General features: G+C 56.5%; 1 protein-coding gene across 1 annotated transcript in view; it reads right to left on the reverse strand.

The window, feature by feature from the left end:
• The window catches only part of ZSWIM5 (zinc finger SWIM-type containing 5), a gene marked incomplete at its 5' end in the record, with an annotated part of 87,479 nt that overhangs the window by 2,547 nt on the left and 60,167 nt on the right, over window positions 1–24,765 (reverse strand). Inside the window, 12 exons of the mRNA XM_082765895.1 lie at window positions 43–124; window positions 448–611; window positions 2,063–2,220; window positions 3,243–3,378; window positions 3,799–4,059; window positions 4,492–4,629; window positions 5,085–5,231; window positions 6,945–7,121; window positions 9,423–9,602; window positions 14,181–14,331; window positions 14,884–15,032; window positions 21,236–21,592. Of these exons, the coding sequence (XP_082622021.1) occupies window positions 43–124; window positions 448–611; window positions 2,063–2,220; window positions 3,243–3,378; window positions 3,799–4,059; window positions 4,492–4,629; window positions 5,085–5,231; window positions 6,945–7,121; window positions 9,423–9,602; window positions 14,181–14,331; window positions 14,884–15,032; window positions 21,236–21,592 (2,100 nt within the window). The remainder of the gene's footprint in view (window positions 1–42; window positions 125–447; window positions 612–2,062; window positions 2,221–3,242; window positions 3,379–3,798; window positions 4,060–4,491; window positions 4,630–5,084; window positions 5,232–6,944; window positions 7,122–9,422; window positions 9,603–14,180; window positions 14,332–14,883; window positions 15,033–21,235; window positions 21,593–24,765) is intronic.

Raw genomic sequence — 24,765 nt, forward strand, 5'->3', positions numbered from 1 at the left:
GAGCTCGAAACCCAAGCCTAGGGTTTCGCTCTAGGCACTCACCCACTTCCGTCGCGCACGTCACCAGCCACCTCACCATCTCCCGCCGCCGCCAGTTGAGGGTGGACAGGGTCATGCGCATCACCTGCAAGGCAAATGTGGGGCAATCAGCTATTTTATGGGGCTCCACCGAGACCACCAACACCACAGTGCTCCCCAAATTCCCCACGCTCACTTATCAGCTCCCCGTGAAGTTCTCAGGGGCTGCCTCATCCAAAATCTCCTCTAAACCACTGCAGGGGCCTGGCGGGGCTGAGCTTACCCACTCCAGGCCACATGATGATGAATTTACCCCTTCCACGTGAGTCCTATGTGCCATGGGGGACCATCTACTTGGCAGAAGACCAGGGCCGGTCCCACCATTAGAGGGGCAGAATTGCCACCGCCATCCCCCGCGTTATCCCGTACCTGGAGCCCCAGCTCCAGCGCCACGTTGAGGAGTGTCGTGTCCGAGTTGCTGTCGGCTGGTGTGGCAATCTTGAACGCGTCCTGGGCCAGCTTGAAGATCAAGGAGGAGGAGTGGATGTTCTTCTGAATGGCCTCCAGCACCGTGCGCAGGCGCAGCATGTCCCCTGAGCGCAGGTAAAGGATGGTCAGGCAGCTGAGCCTCCCCCCACGCTTCCCCCAGCCCCATCTCCTGCCTGCACCGGGTGCTGAACCAGCCCCTTCAGCATGGCCAGCCCCTCTAGACGCGCACACGAAGGGATGCTGATCAGGCCCTGAGGTACAACAGCACATGGGGTGTCTTCCCCACCGCAATACTGCACTGCAAACCACCTTCCTGCTCCCTGGGCAGCCACACTCACTCACCCCCAAACCTGTCCCCATATCTCAGAGCCTTGCAGGGGACATCAGCACCTCCTACCAGCCCCTGTGGGACACAGGGTGGGGAGAGGGACCTTTGGTGTGGGCACAGAGCAGATGCTGCCACGTCACATCAGCCCCTCTGCCTTGCTCCAGGCTCATGTTTCTACTCCCATAGTCACCAGCTGAGCAGATGAGCCTCGAGCAAAGAAAATAATAAAAAAAAAAAAACGCACAGCAATGTGAAAACCCTGGAGCTGCACCTGGGCACACACAGACATCTCAGATGACTAATAGCTAAATATATCGCCTGCCACCCACAGCAGCCGCTTGCACCGCCACCAAAATCCAAACCTCCCTAAAACGGCTAGCGGGGGCGTGGGTGAGAAATGCTGCGAGGACACAGGATCGCATCGGGACATGCTGCAGCCGGGGAACACCCAGGGAAAGGCACGGGGGGAGCAGCAGATGCAATCCACCAGCCCTACAACCCCAGCATAAAACCCTCATCCTCACGAGGGGCTACAAAACTCAGCCACTTCCATCCAGGAAACAAATCTCCATCAGGTCCCCGCGAGGGGGGAGCATGGCAGCAGCAGCCCTGGACAAGCAGAGAGGTGGAGGAGGCTGCAGGGACAGCGAGGCTGGAGCTCTCTGATGGCACAGCCACCACCACCTTCCTGGCCAGGGGTTTGCTGCCCTGAAGTGGTGGGGTTGGCATCTGGACAAATGGAAGTTTGGTGAAAATCTTGTGCTTGCCTCATCACTGTGGGTCAGGGGATGCTCCCTGCTACAGGGCAGGCATGGTCCAGTGTCACCCAGGGGGTTGGGGTGACGTCCTGGGGTTCCCCGAGCTCTGGTCACTATCCCCAGAGGTATGCCCACACCTCCTGGGGGACCTCTTGTCCAGCTGAGGCTGAAGACGCCCCATGCTTGAGAGAAGGGAAACAGAAGCTCCCAATTTTCTCCAGGTAAATACTTTCAGTGCAGCTACATCTCATCACCCACATCCTAGAGGACCAAGCACCACAAGGACAGGGTTCCCATTTCTGGAGGGGCTGATGAGTGCTCCCCATCCCAGCTCTCCCAGGTCCCCTTCCCATCACTCCCACAACATCGCTCCCCGTTCCTTGAGCTCCCCAGCCCTTGGGATTCTCCGGCTCCCCTCGACCTCCCCCATCTCCCCCGTGTCCAGAGGCACAGCGTGGCCAGCACCAACCTTTGGCCGCCGTGAGCATGGTGGAGGCCAGCTCGCACTGCTGCGACTCCAGGTGCCCCAGGGTGAACCAGCGCGGGTACCTGCTGGGGACCACCGACACCAGGTGGTGCGGGTGGCTCACGTCGCCGGACGGTGCCGTGGTCTCCAGCACGGGCAACCTGAAGGGCAAACGGGAGGAGGCAACGTCAGAGCCGCCCTGGCTCCCGTCCCGCTCCCAAGGCGGCGGTGGGGCGAGGAGGGGGCTGCATCCAGGCGGCCGCCCCCCCACGCTGCCTTTGAAAGCCTCCTGCTGCTGTGCACGTGCGGGGGTTCGCGGGCTGTGTGCGCAGCACATGGGCACGGGGATCAATCTCTCAGCCCCACTTGAAAGGAAGGGAATGATCCGTGAAGTGATTTATAAACTTGTAAGGAAAAACACGAGCCTCGGGGAAAAATAAATAAATAAATAAATAAATAAAGAGAAAGCCCGCCCTCCTCTCCGCGCCTTTCATGTCAAAGTGCCCGGCAGAACTCCTGGCTTTATCATCTGGTTCTTCTTAAAATGCCCGGCTGTGATCAGAAGCAGCAGCACATTTCCCCAGGGCCTCTGCAGCGGGTTTTGGTTACCTGCCCGCGTGGTGATACTGCAAAACCTGAAACGCTCAGCAAACCCAGGGAAGGGGAGCAGGAGCCTCGCTTCACCCGCCATGGTGACAAAAATCACGTCAGCCCTTCCACACCTCCACTTCCTGACGTGAGTCAGTGCTGGTGTCGCTGACTCCATGCCCAGCCAGGGCTTGCAAGAAGGAAACTGTCCCCCTGGACACAGAGAGCGTCAGACTTCTCTGCTTTCCCTGCTCACAGGCTTGGGGCACCCCCGGGGAGAGGTCTGGCTGTCCTCCTGAGCAGCTCCTGCCAGGGATTTCAGAATTTTCCCTGGCACATCCTGGAGCAAATCATCCCCCTGTCTGTGCTGGAGCCTGCCAGCGGGTAACAGCCTTCCCTGAGGGCACGGAGGGCTGCAGGGTGCCTGGGGAGAAAGCTGCTACAAGGGGCTGGGCAACAGCAGTGCGAGGCTGGATGGTGACCCACAGACATCACCAGACCCACACAAATCCCTACAGCTAGGGCTTGAACACCAGGAATCACCCAAATAACAGGGGAACTGGGGGGGCAGGAACAGAACAAAACGTGCACCAACCTCATGGCCCGCAAAGCCAGCTTGTACGCCAGGTCCGCGTCGTGGGGCAGCAGGGCAGAGAACAGGTATTTGGCAAAGGTGTGCATGGGGACGCTCTCGCGGTGGATCACTTCTCCCAGGCCACTGAAGGGACCACCTAGGTGCAAGCAGAACCCATCAGCCATCGCTGTGGTATCTGTGGCTGGGGTTTGTGCCACCCCAAAGCTTTAGGCGTCTGCTCAACAGCTCCCTGGTGCATTAGTCGGGGCAAACGGCTGCTCAAACCTTTCTTAAAAAGCATTTCAATTACAGAATGCCTCAGAAACAGAGGTGATATGGTTCTCCATAAAGCCTTTATATGGTTCTCCATAAAGCCTTTGAGGCGGTTTCACCCTGGGGAGCTCAGCAAACCCTTGCTTTGCCTGATCAGGGCTCTGCGTTGGAGCAGCCAGCCTGCAGACTCAGCTCCACGCGCCAGGAAGAAGCCAGGAGCGGGTCAGAGAGGAATAAACCTTGGAAGGGGCGCCCTTGGGAGATGTCATCACATCTGAACCTGAGCCGTGCGCCAAGCCCCCACCTTCCAGCAGCAGGATGCACTGCTTCCGAAGGGTCTGCACCAGCACCGGGTCCAGCTCCAGGTCCTGCAGCCGGGCGATGATCTGCTCCTCGTTGCGGCACACCTTGTCCTGGGCGTAGAGGCCTTCGGGCATCACCCTCTGCTGGCCCATGCCCATCAGGGCCACCTCTAAGGCCAGGGACAGGTAGGACTCGCCGCTGTCCTGGCTGCCGGTTGCGACGGGCACATGTTGGTAGACTGGGGGTTTGGAGTCCCCGGTGTCTGGGAGAAGGGGGAGAGAAGCAGCAGGGTTAGGGGAGTCTCCCTAGGTGGGGGAACAGCAGCAGAGGGAACAACTCTCCAATTCAGAAGCGAGACCCAGTGCTTCCCTTTGGTAACCCAGGGATGATGGATAAAAGCTCCCTGTGGGAGATATGGGGCTTCACCCCTTTCTTGTTCTCAGGTAGGAGCCACAGGAGACCTGAGACACGTGCAACAGGACCACAGCTGCCACCAGAGCCTTCCCATGGGCTGGCACTCCCTGGCCTGGCTCTGTTTGCAGCTTTCCTGCTCTGCTGCAAACCCCAGGGCTGGAGACAGGGGAGGTTTGAAGCCCAGGAGTGCTGAGACTGGGCTTCAAACCACCCTGGGGCTGCCGCTTGGGCTTGGCTCAGCTGGAGTTGGCTGGCAGAGAGCAAGGGGAGCACCCGATACCTGAGATTTCAAGGCAATTTTCCTCTTCTAATCTACAAGCTTCGGTCAGGGTGAGAAAGAGGCAGCCGATGGGGTTCAGAGGGTGGCCGACCCAGCCCTCCAGGTTGGTGATGGTTGTTGCTCCTCGTTGCAGCAGCTCTGCAAAATAAGGAGGGGAAAAAAAAAAAAGTTAAGAGTGAGGAATTTAAAGATGAGTTCTGCACCCAGAGAGGACTCCAAGACCAGAGGCCTCTTCTTATCCCATGGGACACAGGGACCTCCAGGGAGCAGGGGCCGCGGGAAGTTTGCAAGAGCCACAAAGCTCAGAGCAGCCACCACACAGGCTGCCACAGACAACAGGGGGAGCAGGCACCCAACAAAAAGGTGTCCTTAAGGCTGCATGAGGTGCAGCAGCTCACCCTCAGCTCCAGGAGGACACAGGAGTGGCCACAAAGCCAGACCTGCAGCTTACAGAGTCATTTGGGATGAGTCTGTAATGGGAAGGCTCATTTGCCCTGGATGGGGCAGCAGCGCTCTGTGAGAAAGTCTCCTCCACCACTGGGACACCCCAACCAGACCCGGTGGGACCCTTCTCCAGCACCTCAGCTCCTTACCTTTCTTCTGATGCTTATATATTTCCAGCTGCCTCTGCTGCTGCAGTCGCAGGGTGTTGATGATGGCAACAGTCAGCCGGAGAGCTTCCCGGGGGTAGCCGTGGGAGCGCAGGGCGTCCACCCGAGCGCAGGCTGTCGGGACGTGCTCTGCAAGGCAAGGCCATACACATCGGGTGGCTGAGCACAGGCATTCGGGGGTGTTATTGAGGTGGGGAGAGAATCTGGCAGCAGCAGGCTTCAGGGCATCCTCTTCTCATCTTCCCCACTCCCCAGCTCAACGCCTGCTCGCTGCGTTGAAGTCCTGCCTTTCTCCTTGCTCCTGGCAGGGCTGCCCACGGGGAATGCTCACGGCACTGTCACCACGGCCAGCTGGCAGCAGCCATTTCAGTTCCTAAATCCTGACTTCCACCAACCTTACCTAGTGGAAGCGTTTCCAACACGCCACTGCTGCAGTATGACAGCTCCAAATACAACCCTGCCTCTCCTTTCTCCTAAAGCCTGCATGTTTTAGGGCGATTTCTTTCACTGCTGCTCACCCAAACGCTTCTTACCGTCTCCTGAAACAATTCTCTCAGCTCTCACTACACAGGAGACACATGGGAGGAGGCAGCGAGCACTCAGCTCTGCGCTGGGGGCACTGGCAGATTTTGGCTGACATTTGAACTGCCTCCTTGATGAGTGCATGGAGCGCTCTCTGCAGAGACCCTGTCTCTTCTGCAGCTCTCCTGCCTGGTGTTTTATTATTAGGAACAGTTGCATGAACCCCCCGCAAGACTCACAGTTGCTTAGAAATTCATCTGCTCCTGCTGCTCGCTGCTCACCTGAAATCACAAGCAACTGTGGAGAGGATTATGACTGAGTGAGAAATTAGCGGGAGCAGATGACATGCCATGCTGCATAACAAGCAGCGAAAATCCCATTTTCTTGCAAAATGTCCTACCAAGGGGGAAAAAAAAAAAAAAGGCAAACACAGAAGATCTGAAGTTTTAGCAGAGGGATCGTTCTATTCCTGGAAGAGATCAGAGAGCTCTGGAAACGCAGACAGCCACCTCCACAAATGGGGTTTCCATGTCCCAGAGGTCACCAGAAAGGAACAGGAGGAAGGTTTAAGAACAAACACGTCTACAAAAGAGCTTCTTGTTGCTCCCTCTATTCATTTGCTAAGTGGATGAAATATTCAGCTGCGAGCTGCTGCAAGCTGCTGACAAATCACGCTCCTCTCCCAGCACAGGGTCCCTGAAGGGGTGCCAAGAAAGCCAAAGCGCAAAACCCAAAATCAAGGCAACTGCACCAGAAAAACCAGGCACACAAACCAGCTTGGCCCTAGGGCTCACCAGAGCCCAGGCTGTACCCGGGGAAGGGGAGCTGTGGCCATCGTGACCCTGCTAGATTTACCGAGTCCCAGGAGGCACCAGCGCCACACCACCAGCTACAGCTGCTTGGGGAGAAGACCTGCTGCTGTGGAAAATCCTTCCCAGAGGAGAAATGCCCTCTCCTGCTTCATCTAAGACAGCACAGGTCAGGGTCTGACCGTCAGTATCTGTATATTCACCTCCCTTGCTGTGGGGATGAGGCAGCCACGCTCCCAGCAGCAGGGGGCTTGCTCGGTGCCAGCCTGACAAACCCATTTTGGGGTCAGTCTGAGCCACCAGGAACCCCCCAAGCCCTGTCTCACCCCATCTCCTCCTGAGACACGTGGCTGTTGAGGGTTTGCAGTTTAGGACGTGGAATTTTTTTCACGTTAGGATGTTGAAGCTTGAACAGATGCGTGGTAACAAAGCTTCTTTGATGCCTCAGGTGGGTCTCCATGAGCACCCTACCCACCCCGGCCAGCCGAGGGCTGCGGTTTTGGATGCTTACCGAGCCACAGGGGCTGCCCCTGGGAGTTGAAGAGGAGGCTCTCGCCCTCCCGCTGGTAGGACGGGGACACGTAGAAGTCGCTGCTAATGATGCGCTGCAGGTGGCTGTCCTGCCAGTGCAGGTCACAGCCCTCGATGGCCCGGGTGAACACGGTTCGGCGGGGCCTGGCCAGCGAGTCTGCGAAGAGAAAAAAAAAAAACATCAGCAGGAGGGCTGGGAAGAAGGGGGGCATCATTTTAAACCCCACTGCTTGGCTGCAGCAACTGCCTGTGCTCCTGCTCACAGCTGCTCTGCAACTGAAATGACATTTTCAAAGGTATTGAATGCTAGCGTGCAACCCAAAACAACACGGCTCGTTATGTATTAATGCATTAATGAGGCTCGTGGTGTATTAACAGCAGAAAAAAACAGAGCAGCCTGCTTGCTAGGCTTGTGCCCATCCGCGTGGTCCTTCTCCCTCCCTACACGGGGTGTTTGCCCACACAACAGGGCTGATGGTTTCAACAAATCCGACTGCTGCTTATTGCTCTGAGATGAATCTAGAACTGCCTGCTCTGGCTCATCCAGGCTGAAATTTCCAAGAGGCTTTTGTTTTGTGCAGACAGTGCTGCTGGGCAGCAGGTAACTGCTCGCCTCCCGTCTGGGACCTGCGGGGCGAGGAGGAGAATTTCAGCCCGGCCACAACAGGCAGGCAGCGTCGGGAGGAGGAGGAGGGCCGCCTGCAGCCCCCCTGCTATCGCCCCGGCCACGCTGGAAGCAGGAGGGCAAAAAGCAGGTTGCAAAACAGGGAGCCCCCAACACGGCGCAGCGCTGGTCCTGCGATCTGCAAACCGGCTGAGCTCAACGCCTTCGGGAGGGGAAAACAAAGGGCTGTGCTCAGGGCTGAGCCGCCAGGCTGGGTAAACACGCTCTGGAAACGATGGCAACAAGCAATTAGCCCGAGCGCTGCAGGCACCCCGAGGTGGCTAGAAATTAAACAGGTGTTCGTGCGTACGGAACCAAGCCCTCGCCCGCCGGCAGGTTTATTTCAACGGGAAGGATTTGGGGAGCCAGCCCTTATCCCTCACTAACAAAGGAGGCTGGCGAGGTGTTTGCATACCCACCACCAGCAGCCCTAGGACACCTCCGGGCTCTGCTTTCTGCCTGCTCGGGGTGCTCGGCGAGCTGCGATGCCCTCGGCACAGGCGGAGCGAGGCGCTTTGGGAGCAGCCCGCGTGTGTCTGACAGCGTGACCTGCCCCAAATACCGAGCGAGTCCCCGGCAGCGGGGCCGGGAGCACCAGGGAGTCCCGGCCACGAGGGACCTGGAGCGGGGCCAGGTGTAAACCAAGCTGCTCCCGACGGGCGATGTGCACGTGGGATGGGACGGGGTGGCGCAGCGAGCTGCTGGTGGCACCGGGGCAGTTGGCTCCACAGAATGCACCATGGGCCTGTTAGGGTGCAGCAGATGGAGGCACTGCAAGAGCAGTGGGTCTCAATCCATGGCTATCTCGGGAAAGTGCTTAAACGTGAAGTCTTTTGCAAAGCAAAAATTGCTTCGTCTTTTTTTTTCATTTTAGCACTAAAGAATAACCTCACAACTAAGCTGTGCTGGGTATGCTCTGCACTTGAATGGCATTTAACAGCCCTGGCTTGTTGCTTCTCCGCTGCAGTCTGCACCCAAGGCCTGCAGGTGAGACTCGGGAGCCAGGGAAGGGGCTCTGCTCCACCTCCAGCTCCCCACCTTCACATCTCAGGGCTTCAGGGCTCAGCTCCGCACCAATTCAGGCAGCATCAGTTTTCTACAAAACTTCTGCATGCCTGTTCATATAAGTCCAAATTTCCCCACGGTCAACTGGCTTAAAAGGGGCCTTTGGAAGTGATTTTGTGCTCAAAACACACATAACTTCACCGCAGCCGCAGCCCATAACCAAACATTTTCAGGCATCTAAAATCAGTGTCCATAAACAGAACCCTTTTGGTTTTCTCCATCTCCCAGAGACATCGCCTGTGGGATGAGAGCAGAAAAACATGGGAAACCAACTCACTGGGTGCTGACACCCTCACAGCCAGCAGCGCCGGGGGCCCCCTGTGTTTCCCCAAGCTCTGCATCAGAACGGGGGTCCCACCTGGCAGCCCTGGGGGCCCCCAAAGCTCCACGCTGCGCTTGGGGCTCGCTCTGCAGGGTTTGGTTTGAGGGGGATCTTTAAAAGTGCTCGGCACGGTGTGGCTCAGCTCCCCGCACAGCCCCGGGTAAGCTTCCCATTGACGTCAGCGGGAGCAGCTCGGAGCCAGGGCTCAGCGTCCGCTGCAGCCCCGTGCCAGGACCCAGCGAGGTGCTGATTTTCGTCTGCCTGACCGAGGTGCTGAGCACGAGCTGCCTTCCTTTCCCCCCGAACCAAAGAACGTGTCGTTTTTGGAAACACGCTTTTTTTTGGTGAATTTTCACAGCAGCCCGTGGCCACGGGCATGATTCCCTTTCCCCCAACCTTGACCTCACCTTGGTTGTGGCTGGAGCTCTGCGTGAGCGCGTTGGTGATGTTGGGAAGCTCGTTGCCGTAATTGCCATCTTCCAGGGGACACACGTCCATCTCGCCCCACTTCCGCAGCTGCCGGAGCCAGCAGGATTTCTCCTCCAGCTTGCAGTGGGGGTTCAGCACGACGCACACCCACAGCGCCCCTAAACAAAGCCGAGAGATAAAGGACGTGCCAAGCCGGACCCGTGCGGCAGAGCTCCCCGGCACCACCCGGCCTCTGCCTTTCCGCCGCCACGCTCGTCATGAAAGCCTGCAACATTTCCATCGGCGTCCGTAAACTCATTTCAGCATAATGCACAGACCCAGGAGGGGGATTTAGCCAGCTTTTAAATAAAAGTAAAACTCCTCTGTAATGAAGCTAAATTATAATCTCATGAGATGGGGGACAGTGGGGAGGAGGGAAGAAGAGACCGGCTGTATATGAATTTGTGAGTGCTTCTGTCTGCCAGGACAAATCTAGTGTTTGAACTACACATCAAAGCATGCTTAAAAACATCCTGGCAAGCTGCAGAGTCTGTATCTCTAAAGACTAACCTGATTTTGATCCTACCCACGTTCCCAGCGCTTTAAAGCCCGCTCAGAATGCTATTTCATCTGCCATTGTTCTTCAGGCCATTTGCATTCAACTATTTAAAAAGGAGATTTAGTGTATTTTCTTCCTTTCTTCTTTTTTTCCTCCTCTTCTTTTTTTTAAATCCCCAGTAGCCCCCAGACTGCAGCAGAGGAACCCGGAGCTCGGCTTGATGTCTCGCAGCGAGAGCCCTCCCAGGCGCACGCCCTGCGCATCCCGCAGGCAGGGGTGCCCCTCAGCTCCAGGACCACCGCGGCACCACTGAGCTCAGCCGTGACTCCCAGACGCTGCCCTGCCCTTCCCTCTCCTCAAAGCAGAGCTTTGGTGGTGTTTTGGGGGCGTGTTGGAAAATGAGCAGCATCTCGGAGGCCTCCTGCCAGCAGAGCCACAAGCTGGGATGCAGGGAAGGAGCTGGCAGCCGCTGAAGGCTGTACATTAAGCTGCACGTGGGGCCGAAGCGTTGGGGCTGAAGGGCAGCTGTTGGTTGTACATGGAAAAAAAAGACATTATCTTTTGGCTAACGCCAGCACCCTGGGCAGCAAGAGCAGGGAACACAACGAGAGGTGACAACAACTCCATCCCCTACCTCCCCATCACCCCCAGACCCCAAACACCCCCAAGCTCACGAACGAATTTCACCCCACAAAAATCTCCGCCGATTTTGGCTTTCACCTCCAACAGCGGAGAGCACAGCTCCGCCTGCCTCCCCCTGCCCGTGCCGCAGGGTGCAGCCTTAAATTGCCACCGGGGATTCCTCAGGCTCAGTTTTCAGCCCGGGGTGGCCACGGGCGCACGCGGCGGTGACGAGGCTCCGTGCCCCCGCTCCGCCGTGGCCAAGAACGTGATGAGCCCGCTGGATTGTTGGCTCCTGCAGCTCCACGAAGATGTGATCCCAGGGATCCTCATGACTTCGCGGGCTATTTTTGGGAAACCCTCAGAGGCGCCCTTTGACTGCCAAAATACCTTGCCCCTGGGTTCCCCTGTAGCAGGGAAGATGGGGTGGGGAGGTGAGGACAGGGAGGGGAGGGGGATTCGCGTCTGCCTAGATGTGAAGAGTTGTCTGGGGAAGGGAAAAGTTGGGTTTTCTGAGCCCTTTGGCCAAGTGACATCAGCTGACAACACGGCTGACTCCTGTCCCGAGCCGATATGCTGCGCTGGGTCAGACTTTGTGTCTGCTCACACGCTGCAGAAACCTTCATCTGAACTTTCCGACAGCAGAAGGTTAAGTGGGGAACAAAACGGCGGATCACGATTAAGCTAAGCCTCTGAACAAAAATGCTTTTTGATTACAGGGCCGGGTGGAGGAGGGGGGGGTCACAAGAGCCTTCCCACCCCGGCGTCCCCAGCTCCGGCCCCAGGGAGGGCAGGCACTCAGATCCTGCGCTGAAGTTTCCAAACCATCAAAGAAATTCTCCCGTTTCCCACAGGGTCGCTCCCCAGCTTAATCTGCTGAAATTCCCCACTGTAAACAAGTGGCCGAGATAAATAAACCCGTCTCCAGGCAGATTAAGGTCAGGCTGCACTTCAGCTGTTTTTTTTTTTTCGTCTATTTTTTGTAATTAGGTTTTAATCATAAGTACTAATGCGCCGGGGCAAATACTCCCACGCCACGCAGCTCCCTCCCCAGCAGGTCTTTCCCTTGGCTCCCCAGCAGACGGGGCAGTAGATGTTCAGTTGGCAGCAGACACACACATGCAAATGATGCCTTTTTTTTTTTTCTTTTTTTTTCTTTTTTTTTTTAACTCCAAAATCCTGCAAAATCCTTTACATTTTACCCAGTATAAATCCGCAATCTTCTTTAAGGCTGATCTTCTTCCAATCCCACGCAAGTCGGTGATGCAGTCTTTGTTAAAATCGACGATTAATTATTAAACGCTTGCCCAAAATAACGTCCGGGGCTGGCTACAGCAGCTGCCAGGGGGGCTCTTTCCCCTCCTGCCCCTCTCCATTTGGCAACGCTCAGCAGTGCTGGTGCAGGGCAGCTTTGGCACCCCCAAAACAGAGCTGCCCACTTCTCCCCAAGCGTGACGCCGGGCGAGCTGCTCCCTCTGACGTGTGCTGGCCAGCAGCACGTCTCACCTGCTGTCACAACAACCCTGCCTCATCATGGCCCTGATGTTCCCCGGCCACCGTGCCATCTGCTGATGGGGACGTGCTGTTGCTTCCTCCTGCTTTGCTGACCAAAAAAATGAAGTGCACCGACCCGGTCCTTGCAAGGTTAGGCCAGGACCCGAACCTGACCATTTACCCTTCGGGTGTGCTGGGAAGAGAGGGAGAGCTCTGGGCTTCGCTGTCTGGTTTGAAGGCAGACCAAATCATCCGTAGCTCTGGGCAAACTGCTGCTCTCCAGGCCTGCCTAGACACCCATCCAGCCACATTTCGCAGATGTGTTTGCTTTCTTCCATGTGGAAATTCTGGCGTGGTGGATTTGGCCACCTCTCCGGGATTCTTGCACATCCAACCCTTCCAAATCCTGGAAATATCTTTTTGGCAGGCGAGCAGGGATCGGCTCTGCAGAGCCCGCGTGCTTATTTCCATCCAGGGAACCGCAGGCAGGAGCGAGGCATCCCGTCCTGCCTGGCCGTGCTCACGGCTGCCCCTGGGTTTGTTTGGCACCTGGGCTGTGCTCCTGGATGAGTTCCTGCCATGCTGCCCTGAGACAGCTCCATGGGGGGCTTCTGCCCCCAGCCCACTGCACAGACAGACTGTGTCGAGGATGTTTTGCAAGCAGCCTGGCAACAGACTGCTGGTTATCGAGCATTTTGCAGACAAGACCACTTAGGGCAGTGTGATTTCGTGGAGGGGGTCCTCAAGGTGGTCAGAAACCAGCCATTCACTGCGCTGCCGCTCCAGATGCTGATGGCATGGGAATTAAATTGGGCAACTTCACAAATTCATGCCCCAAGACCTGCTCCAGTGGCTCGGACCACAGATCCTCCTACCTGGTATCCCGTCTCCCGTGGCAGGGACAGGCACTTAAGGGAAGCTGTAAGAGCAGGGCAAATGTGGAGAGATACTTCACCGGGAAAGCCGTCCACCCTCCCACAATCTGTGATTCAAGGACTTCTTGAAAGAGAAGTGGCACCTGTGCTCAGCAGCCCATTTCTCCTCCTCTTTCTAAGTGATTTTCATCCTCCTTCACGCTTTCAGCCTCAGAGGGTCCCATGGCAGGGAGTTCACAGTGCAGTTTGGTAGGAACACCTTTAGTTTGCCCTCTGCTCACCTCCTGGCAACTTCACGAGCCATTCCTGATTTTACAAGTGTATTACACCTTCCCCAAGCCTCTCCTCCACACCAAAGCCCGTGCAGCCACAGCTCTTCCCCATACAGACGGGGCTCCAGATTTTGGACCATCCAACCTCATCCTTCTTCTAGCTCTACAACGTCCCTTTGGTCCCAGGCCATGAGCCCCTGCCCTTCCACAGCACCTCTCCTGCTACCAGGCTGCAGAACAGCTCAGACTCATGGTGAAACCATGGCACAAGCCAAACTACTCACCCATGATCCCAGATGTCCAGGAGAGCCCAGGAGGGCTGGGTAAACACTACCACACAACCAGCCCCGCTGGGCTCACGTCATCTAAATGCTTTATTCTAATGATATTACGGTGTCAGCCAGCTGAGCTGGTGCCTAAGGTGCTTACCTAGAATTACCCAGAGTTGTATTTCTATTAAAGCCGGGCTCTGCAGTGCCCATCCTTCACCTCTCACCCTGGAAACCTGCACCAGCGCTGGCAGAAACTTGTTAGATGGGACAAGACTTATGCAGCTGCCTCTCTCCCTTGCGATTGTGGTTCCTGCAGGAATGGCACTTCTACATCTGGGTTAATCCAGCCCCCAGGATGGCCTCACCAAGGCTTTGGGGCAGCACACCAAACACAGACACTGGACAGACAGAAGCCTCATTCCCCCAAAATACAGTCCCCAAAAAAACTGAGCAGCAGGCAGACAGACCAGACAGAGGCCTCATCCCTTCCTCCCTCCGAGGCACAGCAGGGCACAGAGCAAACTTCTGGCACCAGTCAGAGTCTCTGCCCACAGGCTGGCTGAGGATGCAGGGTGAGCTCTGGTAGAGCCCCAAAAGCCCACGGGACGAGGTCTGATGTCCCAGCAGCCCAGGCCACCCCGCTGGTGCTCATGGTGACCCTTACCCAGCTCGTCCCAGAGCTGCCGGCACTTCTCCGTTATGCCCGTTCCCTGCTGCCTCCAGAGGGAGAGCCGAGGGTCGGCCATGAACTGCTCCGTGATCAGCGTCAGCATCCTGGCCCCGTTGGAGTCCCTCATGCGCAGCATCTCCCGGACCTGGGAAGGGCAGAGAGGAGGTTTTTGTGAGACAAACCGTGGTCCCCCAGATGTGTTTAAGACCTGGATGCCAATCGCTGTCTCCCTCCCAGTCTGGGTGTCCAGACTACACGTTACGATGCTGCGACCTGGCTGGTTTGAGTCCAGCTGAGCAAAGAGGACCAAGCAATAAGGAACCCGAAAACAAAGTCCTAATGCAAAGAAAGAGTAGAACCCATAGGCTGGTGCCACCTCTCCATGGTCTTGGTAGGGTCTGCAAGTGGCCAGGTTGGATTTCCTTCTGCAGAGCCAATGGGGAGATGGGGGAAAATCCCCAATTCACGCAGGATCCACTGCGTGGGAGGCAGGGACCTGCCTGGAGAGAGGTTGGGACAACCCAAAGCTGACCCAAAGCCTGGATTACAACCGCCAGCTCAGCGACCGGGCGAGAAGGCACCGGAGCAGAGATTCCCAGCTGTGACGGGCGCCGTGCCAGGGCGGGCAGCGAGCTGCCGGCTACGTGACACGTCGAGCGGAGCGCGGCGAAAAAGAGAGCAGCCAGCTCCTCCTCACCTTGGCAAACATGGAGTTGAGCTGCTTCCCCGAGCCGTAGTACCCTCCCTGAGATAGGAACAGCTTCACCTGCTCTCGGACCTGCTCTTCGTCCAGGTGCCAGCAGTTCTCGTCATCGATGCTGGCTCCAGCAGTGGGGTCAGGAGCACCTGGGGGACAAGGAGGGAGGAAAAAGAGACAACGGGGTTTGTAGCACCAGAGCCAGTTTGCAACAATCAAGATAAAATAAAAAACACAGCTATTTTATCCCTAAAAAAGAACTTTTCAGATTTCTCAGTGGGGGCTCTGCAGGAGCACTGTGGCTAGAAGATGCTCGGCTCAGCTTTAGCCATCCTCTCCCACCGTCTCCTTCCTGAGCGAGGAAGGGAGCCAGCGTGGGAAATGCAGAGGGCTGCACGGACAGCCAGGGGAAGCTGTAGCCGTATTTCCAATTAATTCTTAACGATGTCTTCCCCACTTGACTGGGCTCCGGCCAGGGAATGGACATCTCCTCTCCCACTGCTCCCTGCTCCCACGTGGGGTGCCAAGCACGCCCCAGCACTGACCAGGAACTGATTCATGGAAAGGCAGCTCCGGGCTGTCTGCTCAGCAAGGCGACTCTCTCTCCTTAGCTTATAAACAGAAGGACATCAACCCGAGGGCTTTTGCTCCTCCGGCAAAGGCTGAGGATGCCTCCTGACCTGATAAGATCCAGCTATTTGTATTTAACATCCTTTACAAAATTCCTTTAATTTCCGCTAATAATTGTTGCCCAGGAGCAAGCCCCGGGCACTGCCTGCACCGCGCTGACGGGAGAGGATGCTGCTGCTCCCTCTGCAAATAATTTATAGTTGACAGAACAACGTAATTAGGACAGGATCTCAAGCAGCAGAAAGGAGAACACAGCCCCTGGCTGAGTGCAGGGGCTCTCACCCACGGCCCCGTGTTGGGAGGAAGGCAACCAGCACCGCACGCGACCCAGTCGTGCTCCCTGTGCCATCACAAACCAGCACGCTGAGCACCGCTCACCCCGCCTGCAGCGTGTTTCAGTTTTCGGTGCCTCTTCCTTCCCTCCCCCAAGCCTGTCCTTATCTCCGCTCCCCCTCGCAGATAAAGAGCAGACAAGCCAGCGATTATCCCGTATCAGGAACCGATGACTAATCTGTCTGCCACGAGCGCTTATCCCGCACCCATCACCGAGGCTTCCCAGACGCTTGCACTCCTCACATCCCCCTCCGAGCACGCTGCCCTCTCCTCCCAGCTGCGGCTTTCCACATCAGCCAGGTCGCCTCTGTAGGATCATTTGGCTGCCTCTGTAGGGACCGGGAAGGCACGGATGCCTGGTGACCCATCCCAAAGCTCAGCCCATCCTCAGTCCCTCACCGAGGCCCCCGGGATGGCTCAAAGGAGAGGAAGAGGCGAGGTGCAGGAAGCGGCTGCGTTTTTGCGGGGTTCCCAGGGCTGCCCCAACACGGGCTGCTCGCACGTAAGCACCAGCAGGCAGCGGGGAAAGCGGCGTGCAGCTAAATAAAACCTCCTCCTCCCACACACCACACGGAGCACTTCTCACGTTTGGGCTCTGACCGCAGCCGAATTAGCGAGGCAGCGCCCGCCGCTCCAAACAAAACCCGCGTTGACTCCTACATTTATTTTGCTCTCGTATCACAGCTTCATACGGGGGGGCTGTAACAGCAGATTCCCACACACGCCACGCAGACGGGCGGCTAATGGGCTGCCCAATTACACCGGGGAGCTGGATAAACATTTAAGAGCAAACAAAGAGGATTTGCGCGGTGTTTAAATATTCATGGCAGGATTCGTCCACTTCCCATTGCCAACGCTCACGCCGTGGTGGCATCGCCAGTGGCATGCCGTGACGTAGCTGACGAGTGATTCCATGTCTCTGCTCCAAACTAGCAGGGAACGGCATGTAAAACAGCCCCAAGCCTGCGTAACACGTCTCTCATATAGCAGCATTCCTGATCCAAAGAGCCTGTTTCAGATGTGCTTGATCTTTGTCCTGCGGGATCCAGATTTAAGGAAACACCAGCATGCGTCTCGAGTGGAAAGAGTGTTTCACAAGCCCATTTACACTGGCTGTAGAAACAGAGATAAAAACACCATCAATCACTCCAGCGGGGACCCCTCCCTCACCGCGGGCTTGGTGCTTAACTATTTGGCACCCAGGAGAGACCTCGCCGGAGAGGATGTGAAGGCTGAGAAATAAGGAATGGGAAAAAAAAAATCCTGGGTGAGAAAACAGAACAAAGCCAGGCACAGAAAACCTAACAGCTCGCTCAGCCAGTAGCTGCTGAAGGTGAGGAGAAGCAAAGCCTCTCCTGGAGCAGAAAGCAGCAGGTTTGGGGGGCTGGGGAGGCACTGGGACCCTCGTGGCTCGCACCGAGGCACCGGAGCATCCCAGTACCCGCTGCAGGTCTGGAGGAGAAGAGCAAAACGTGCTGGTAAGTGGCCCTGGGCGAGCTCCTGAACCGCGGAACGGTTCACAAAGGCCATCTCATGACTGCACGCAGCGCTGCCAAAAGCCTCTGGGCTGCATCTCCAGCGGTTGGAAAGAAACCAGGAGTGAAGGAAGAGCCACCCAGATCGGAGAGGGAGCGGGGGCAGGATACGGACAAATAAACAAACAACAGAAAACCTCAAAGAGAAAATAACCACGCACCAGAAAGGAAATGAACTCTAGCAAGGGATAAAAATAGCGGCAACGCGAGGGAGTGAGGCACCAACCTCCGCCGAGCCTCCCAAGCCTCCCATCGCATTTTTAAGTGGAGGCAGATTGGAGGGAGCCTCTGGAGGCAGCCTGAAGAGTCAGAGACATCTGACAGCAATCGAGGGAGTGAAACCCTTCGGCTCCTGTGCGTGACCAAAGGAGCTGCTGGCAGCAGTCCCATGCCCACCACGGGCACCTCGAGAACCAGGGCGGGCTGTGGTGACGGGGACAAAGATGGCACGGCCACACGATGGCACGTGGACCCCCCTACCGGGATCAGGGCCACCCATTTCTGGGAAGCCCTTTGCCAGGCACCACTCTGGAGGGGATTCGGCAACCCCAGAGGCTCTGCAAGGCCTGGGGGAAGAGTCGCTTGGCAGAGCCCTTCTCTCGAGCACTCCGGTGGATCATTTTCCCTCGAATTTCTATCAGCTCAGCAACCAGGAAGACAAATCCTCTGGAGACCTGACCTTCTCCTCCTCCCCAGCAGGAAGGCAGAATTTCGAATGGATTTCCCAGTGCCTTATTCAGCCCTCCAGACACTGTTGTGGGATGACCTGGAAGTTAAAGACCACCCGAGGGCTCGTCAGGCACCAGCTGTGGCTCAGTGTGACGGGACGGGTGGGCAGGTATCTCCTACCCAGCCAGCGTGCTGGGTACAAGAAGCGAGGCTGGACAGCAGGTAAAGGACCCTGAGGGACCAGAGAGGTCAGCTGGCTGTTGGAGCTGACTCTCAGCAAGATTATCCTCGGAGGGAGCTGCCTCGCAGTGCAGAGGTTTTGTGGCTTTTCCCCCTTCTGGCTGGGAAGAGCACAAAAAGCCTTTATGGCTGGGACCGGCTGAGCACCACGGACACCCTGTCATCGGCCGGCATCTCCACGGGGCAGACAGACCGCCCTCACCACATCTCCTGAGGGCAGCAGCTCTCCCGGCCGTGCCCAAGCACAGCGAGGATGGTGTGAGCACTGAGACAGGAACAGCGGGGCTGGCAGAGCCCCCTCCTTGCGAGGGGGACAAGGTGGCCACCACCAGACGCTCCGCTGGACCCAAGCTGTCCAGCTGCAGGTCCTGGCTGTCCCCAGGCAGCAGCAAGTCACGTTGCCTGGCGTAACGACCACCTTCAGCTTCGCTCCGTGCCGGACAGTCAGGCTGAATGTTTCCACCAGCAGCAGGAACGCGCTCAGCGAGGGGAAACCGAAAGCCTCTGCGGTCTCCCCGTTCGAGCTGCCACTTCAGACGCCGAGCAGCGAGGAGCGAGACACACGAGACGCTGGCTACGAGCGCACTGCCCTTTGCAGCGATCTGCCGGAGCAGAAACGTGACCTACTTCAGCACACAGAGGTCAAGTGGGAAGCAGGCAGCCCGGCACACCTAGGCTCTCCGCGCTGATTGAGCCCTCAGAGAGCGAGCGAGTGCCTTGGCTGCGCTCCGAGGCCGCGGCGTTACTGGAGAGTTTGCATTTCCTTCTAGGAAGGCAGGCGGGGAGCGCAGCACGCGGCGCAGCCTCCTGCAAGGAGCAGAGAGGTCTGAAGCCCTAACGCGAGCCCTCCTGAGGACTGCCTGCAATCTCTGCTGTTCGGGCTCTGCAGAGGGGGGAAGAGCAGCCCTAATTTCCAAAGCAGACGTTCCCACTGCACAAGGGACATTCCCGGAGATGCTCCCAAGCTGCAGCACTGGCTCCTCCACCACCGACACAGAAGGAGCAGCCCTTTGGTGACCAGATTCCATGCTAACCTGAAGCTAAACAGACCTCTCCTTGGAAGAAATGAAAAAAATAAAATAAAAATTATAGTTTCTGGAGAGGCTGTTCTCGCTTCACGGTGTAATAACCTCTGTGTGCTGCCGGGCACACACTGGGTTACTGTTTGGGCTGCAGAGGCCAAGAAACACGCACGTAAGCACATGAAGTGCTATTTAAAGCTTACCTTAAAGGATTTAAAAACCCAGCATCGGGGACCCTCCATAAATGCCTGAACTGCAGCTGGGAAGAGCAAAGTGTGGGGGAAGTTTGGATCCCTGACAGCTGGAGCCCCAGCGGAGCTGCCGGATTGCTGTGACACCCAGAGCCCCGCAGCATCTTTTAGCTTCACATCATCTCAATGCCCATCTTCCACATCCTTCCCCGGGATGGGATCGGGCTATAGGTCTGCTCGCAGAGGAGCTCACTCGCTGCTGGGGCTGCCAGACGGGTGTCAGATGGGATGGGCAGCTCCTCCGGTGGGACAGGGCAACGTGCTCAAAACCTCACACTGGAGGGCACGAAGTTGCATGACTCTGAATGGGCAGCGAATTTTGGCTTTGTTTTTTAAAGCCACTTGTAAAAACAAGAGGCAGATACTGAACCGGAGCCAACAGCTGTATCTTTGTAAGAGTCTCAATCACCAAGCCTTTTGCTGACTCTAGAGCAATAAATACTCAGGGCCTTGAAAGCTTTTCTTCAGTCTGCTCAGGAGAACGCAGCCTCAAGGAACGGCACAAATGAGATCTTGCCCAATCTCTACTTCAGTGAATCAGTTCAGGTGGTGAGAGGACCTCGTCAGATTCTTGCTCTTCATTCCTTTCCAACACCCAAAAATGAGGAAATGCCCCCAAACCAGGAATTTCCGAGCACAACCACTCACACAGCAGATGTGGAAGAGACAAAAGCCTCTCCCAAGGTAGAAGCAAGAGGGAGGGGAGGGGAAAACATCTGAGATCAGAGCTGCCATCACCACTAGGATGGAGGTGGACCCCTGGCCCCGCTGCTACATGTGGATGCAACCAGTTCAGATCCTATTTTAGGCTGCATATGGGGCTTTTCATCTTCAGAGCAGCTAAGAGGCATGTGTTAATCCCCGCAACGCCCTTCCGTGGCAGATAAGTGTTTATTATCTCCGCTTTCCAGCTGCAGGGCCAGGCGTGGTGCGGAGCGGTTCGTTACCGGAGGCCCTGGGCAACCTCAGCTCCTGGGCAGGATGCAGCAGGAGCACCGAATGGTGCTGCAAAGGGAACTCCAGGGGCCTGACCACGTCCCGGTCAGCAGGGCTGGGACAGGCACCAACCCCCAGCTGGCGCCTTCTGGGGGAGGAAGTCAAAAGCATCTTCTAAACACAAAGCCCCATGACACATCCCCTCTGCCGCCTTTGTGGAGTAGGTCAGGACAGCAACGCTCATTTATTATGGGCAAATTAGCACCCACGGAGATTAAAGCTTTATCTCCTGCTGGCTCAGTCACATCTGACTTAGCACCATGCAGGGCTGGGCTGGCACCGCATCACTGCGGGCTAGAGGAGCCGCGTCCCCACTGCGCCTCCCGGTCCCCAGTGTCCCAGCATCGTGTCCCCAAAACAGCCCTCTGTGCTGGGGAGCAAACCGGCTTCCTTCCTCCATGCCTGGCTTTTCCATGCTCATCTCAGCTGTTCCTCATGTACCACTAGCCTGCCTGCTCTGTTCTTTCTTGCCTGTTGAAGTCGGTGTTTGATGGATAAACATACAAGGAAAAACAGAGGACAGAATGGGGGCACATGGCCAACACCCAAGTGGTACCAATATTGACACTGTGCAGCAATGAATATGGCAAAACCAAGGCCAGCACCATCCCTGTGAAACCCAGCCCCCCAAAAACTGGATTAGCACTGGGCCAGCAAGGTAGGAACAAGAAATTACCATGCACTTGGTTGATTTCCGAGTTGGAGGACAGAATCTCATCAGCCAGCTTCTGGGCAGTGGGCAACACCTCAGTGTGGTGTGCTGTGATCAAATACTGAACAAACTTCTGGAGCTGGTCCCTGTTCATCTGGAAAAGGGTCTCTGAAATGGGAAGACGGAGTTTGACCTGGTCCGGTTTGCGGATCCTGTACAGCGAAAGCGCCACAACATGGGCGCAGTAAAAAATGTCCTTGTTCCCACAGCCACACGTCACGGAGGTGATTTTGCAGCGGTCGAAGCTGATGGCCACCTTGTAGGTCATCTCTGGTTCTGTCGCGGTTGCTGGCTCGGTCACCGTCCCACTGAGGTGGAACCCTGGAGAGGAGAAAGGAGAAGAGGGAAAGATGACATCAGTTTTGTTCTCTCCACGACCACCCATGCAAGCTCTGGAAGGTGGACACGGCCAGCAAAGGCCACTGCTGCATCTCTGTTTTGAGTAGTGCATCACCCAAGGACAAAATCCCTGCACTGGGGAAGGGATTTTCTCAGTCTCCCTCCTTCCCAAGTACAGCCAACAAGTCGGTTCACCTTGAATTCGCTGACTTCAGCCCAAATAACCCAGACAGACACCCAAGAAGCAACACCCACTGCCAGAGGAGCACGTGCGTGTGCGCGCAATGGACTCGAGAGCCGCGCCGCACCATCCTGGCACCCATCCAGTGTCACCCAGAACCCAGCCCGCGAGCAAACGTGGCTCGGCACCAGCACGTGCGTGCAGCCAGCCTCTTCGGTGAGTTTATTTAACTGCCAAACCACAGGGGAAGAGCGAAGCCGCTCGGTTCTCATTTGTTTAAGAGTCTCTCAGCCTCTTTCCCTCCTGGGAGCAATCCTCATCCGCGCCTCCCTCTCGCTGAATTCGCACCATAACGCACGTGAGCAAGAGGCAGGGAAAGGCCAGGTTTTCTTCTCTTTGGTGAGGCAGACAACGTAAAATTGAACACCACGCAACTCCAGCTTCATTCCCTCAACCGGGCAGAGCGCTCCAGGGCACGACCACAGCTCTGAGCTCTTCTGCCCAAAGAAGAGAGAAGAGACTGGATGTGCACCAACCTCACGTTGGAACCACGGCTGGGAGAAGACGCTCCAGATGCTCCCAGGGAGCCCATCACACAAGCAAGCTACCAAGGAGGTCAAAGACCAGCACTTAGCACCCATCTGCCTCCTCCTCCCTTCTCCCTTTTCCTCAGAGGAGGACGAGGACAAGGAGGTCAATGAGGGTGCCCCTTTGGCACCCCCATGCTGAGCGCAGCGTGGTGCCTGTCCCTGCACGGCCCGGCCCTGCTCCCCGCAGAGGATGCTCACTTGCCTCCATGCCCCTGGACCCTCGTTAAGCCCAGGTTTGAATAGAGGGCTCTGCAGAGCCTGCCATCCCCCTGGAGAAGGCGGCAGACAGCTGAGAGGCCCACAATTAACGACAGACGAGGAGAGGGGGCGGGGGGGGAGATTAAAATACATTAACTGCATCAAACCCTTGTGTGTTTGCCAGCTCGCACAAAGGCTTTCCGAGACAAATTCTACCAGAGGTTTTTAATAAATGGCATCAAAACCAGCTATTCACTGCCAGTCTCTTTAAAGCCACGCCAAAAACCACATTCAAATCTGATTAAGTGTCAAGGAGGTCTGCTTTCACTTTAGCGCACGGGAGGGGGGGGGGAAGCAGACCTGCTCCTCAACCACCGACCAAAAACCCCCACGTCGCGTGGCCGCAGAGCGCCCAACACGGCGGTGCTTAACCTCGGGAGGGCAGGGACGGATGGAGGGACAGACAGACAGACAGACAGGGACGGACGGACAGCCCCGCACTGCCCTCTCGCTCGCGCAGCCGGCGGCAGTGGAAGCGCCACGGCGGAGGTGCAGCCCTCGGCAGCCACGCCGCGTAGATCTCGAGGATAAACCCCGAAGTGTTTATGTTTTACCACTTCTCTGGTCCGCGGCGCTTGGCAGGCTGCGCCGACTCCCTGCCAGCTTCTCCCGAGTTTACTTTCTGAGCAAGTTAAAAAGGATTGGAAATGACGTTCCTGAGCAATGATGTATGTACGTACGTGTACGGACACCCACGCGAGCATAATCACGTGTGGATGAAGCCCTTTAAAGACAAATTGCTGGCCATAAACACTGCCTTAAAGAATCACGCCGCCAGGATCGCAGGACAGACCCCACTTGAGGCCAGCCAGCGTAAGGCTGGAGGAACTCGGCTCGTTTCACCCAACAACCTGCTTCAGACAGGTGGCAGCCTGAAAACCTTTCAACCGTGGTCTGAATCTGGCTTTCCACAAGAGGAAATTTGCCCAAAAACATCAACTCATACTGCTCTGCAGCTCGGACACAGCCTTACCCAGCTGTGGAGGCATGGGATATCCCAAAAAATGAGCACCCCAAAAAAATGAGCTCCCCAACAACTGGTCCTCACCATTCGTAGCGTGGGTTTTCGCCTCGTCCAGGACTGCTCGGCGCGCCTGCAGCAGCCAAGTTTATCTGGCACCCGAGCCACGAGCCCGGGGTCAGTTTAGATTTCAGTTGTCGTGGCAGCAGGTCTATTTAAGATAAACTAGAAACTCTACACAAAACATTTATCAAAAGCTTAGTCAGAAATTAAACACGGTGAGGGGGGGGGGAGAGGGGAGCCCGCGGGAACAACAGCGTTATTTGGGAATATTTACATGAGCGCGAGGTCGGCTCGCAGCCGCCACGCTCAGCCCTGATCTCATCTCCATCGGCAGGAGGGGACTGCTCACCCCCGGACGGCTGGGGCAGGACCGTTCCTTTAAAGAAAAATAGCTTTTTTGGACTCCAAAATCCTTTCCTTCCCTTTCAGGGGGTTTAACGGTGTCACTATCCCAGAGGTGGTGGTTATAGGGTAGGGCTCAGGGTGGTTACTCCATCAGCCATCGAAGCACGCACTTGTGGTCCACACAAACCCAAACACCTCTCCCCGCATCCCCCCTGCACGTTTCCATTTAAGAAGTTCCTACAGCCGAGTGCTTATCTAGGACTTCATCTTCTGTTCCTAGCACGCATCCAGCATAAGCTAACTTGGCGTTTGATTTGCTGCCAGCAAAGTGACAGTGCCAGGGCTCGAATGCCGTGAAAAAAGAAATAATTAAGTATCATCTTTGTAACTACAGCCTCATTACACCGCATCTGAGCCCAGCTTTGTCCCAAGAAAAAAAAATTTGGACTCCTCCCTGCCCCAGAACAGCCTGCCCTACGTCCATCGCGGATGCCTCCCGGTGGATGCCCCTTTGAGCCAGGGTGCACGAGGAGCTGGGTGCTGATAGATCAGCACAAGCCCTGCTCTGAACACGGTCACACACGGTCACACACCGCACCACTCGCCCGTCTCCCTCCTAATTGCCCTTATCCATCAAACCCGGGCCGAACGCCGGAGCAGGGACCTTTTCCTGCCGCGGCAGATCTGCCCCCAGAGCCTCTGCTCTGGTGTTGCATTAGTGTTGCAGGATGTTGTGCCTCTGATTTAAATTAAAACA

This window comes from Aythya marila (assembly GCF_965140915.1).
Source record: "Aythya marila genome assembly, chromosome: 8".
Lineage (NCBI taxonomy): Eukaryota > Metazoa > Chordata > Aves > Anseriformes > Anatidae > Aythya > Aythya marila.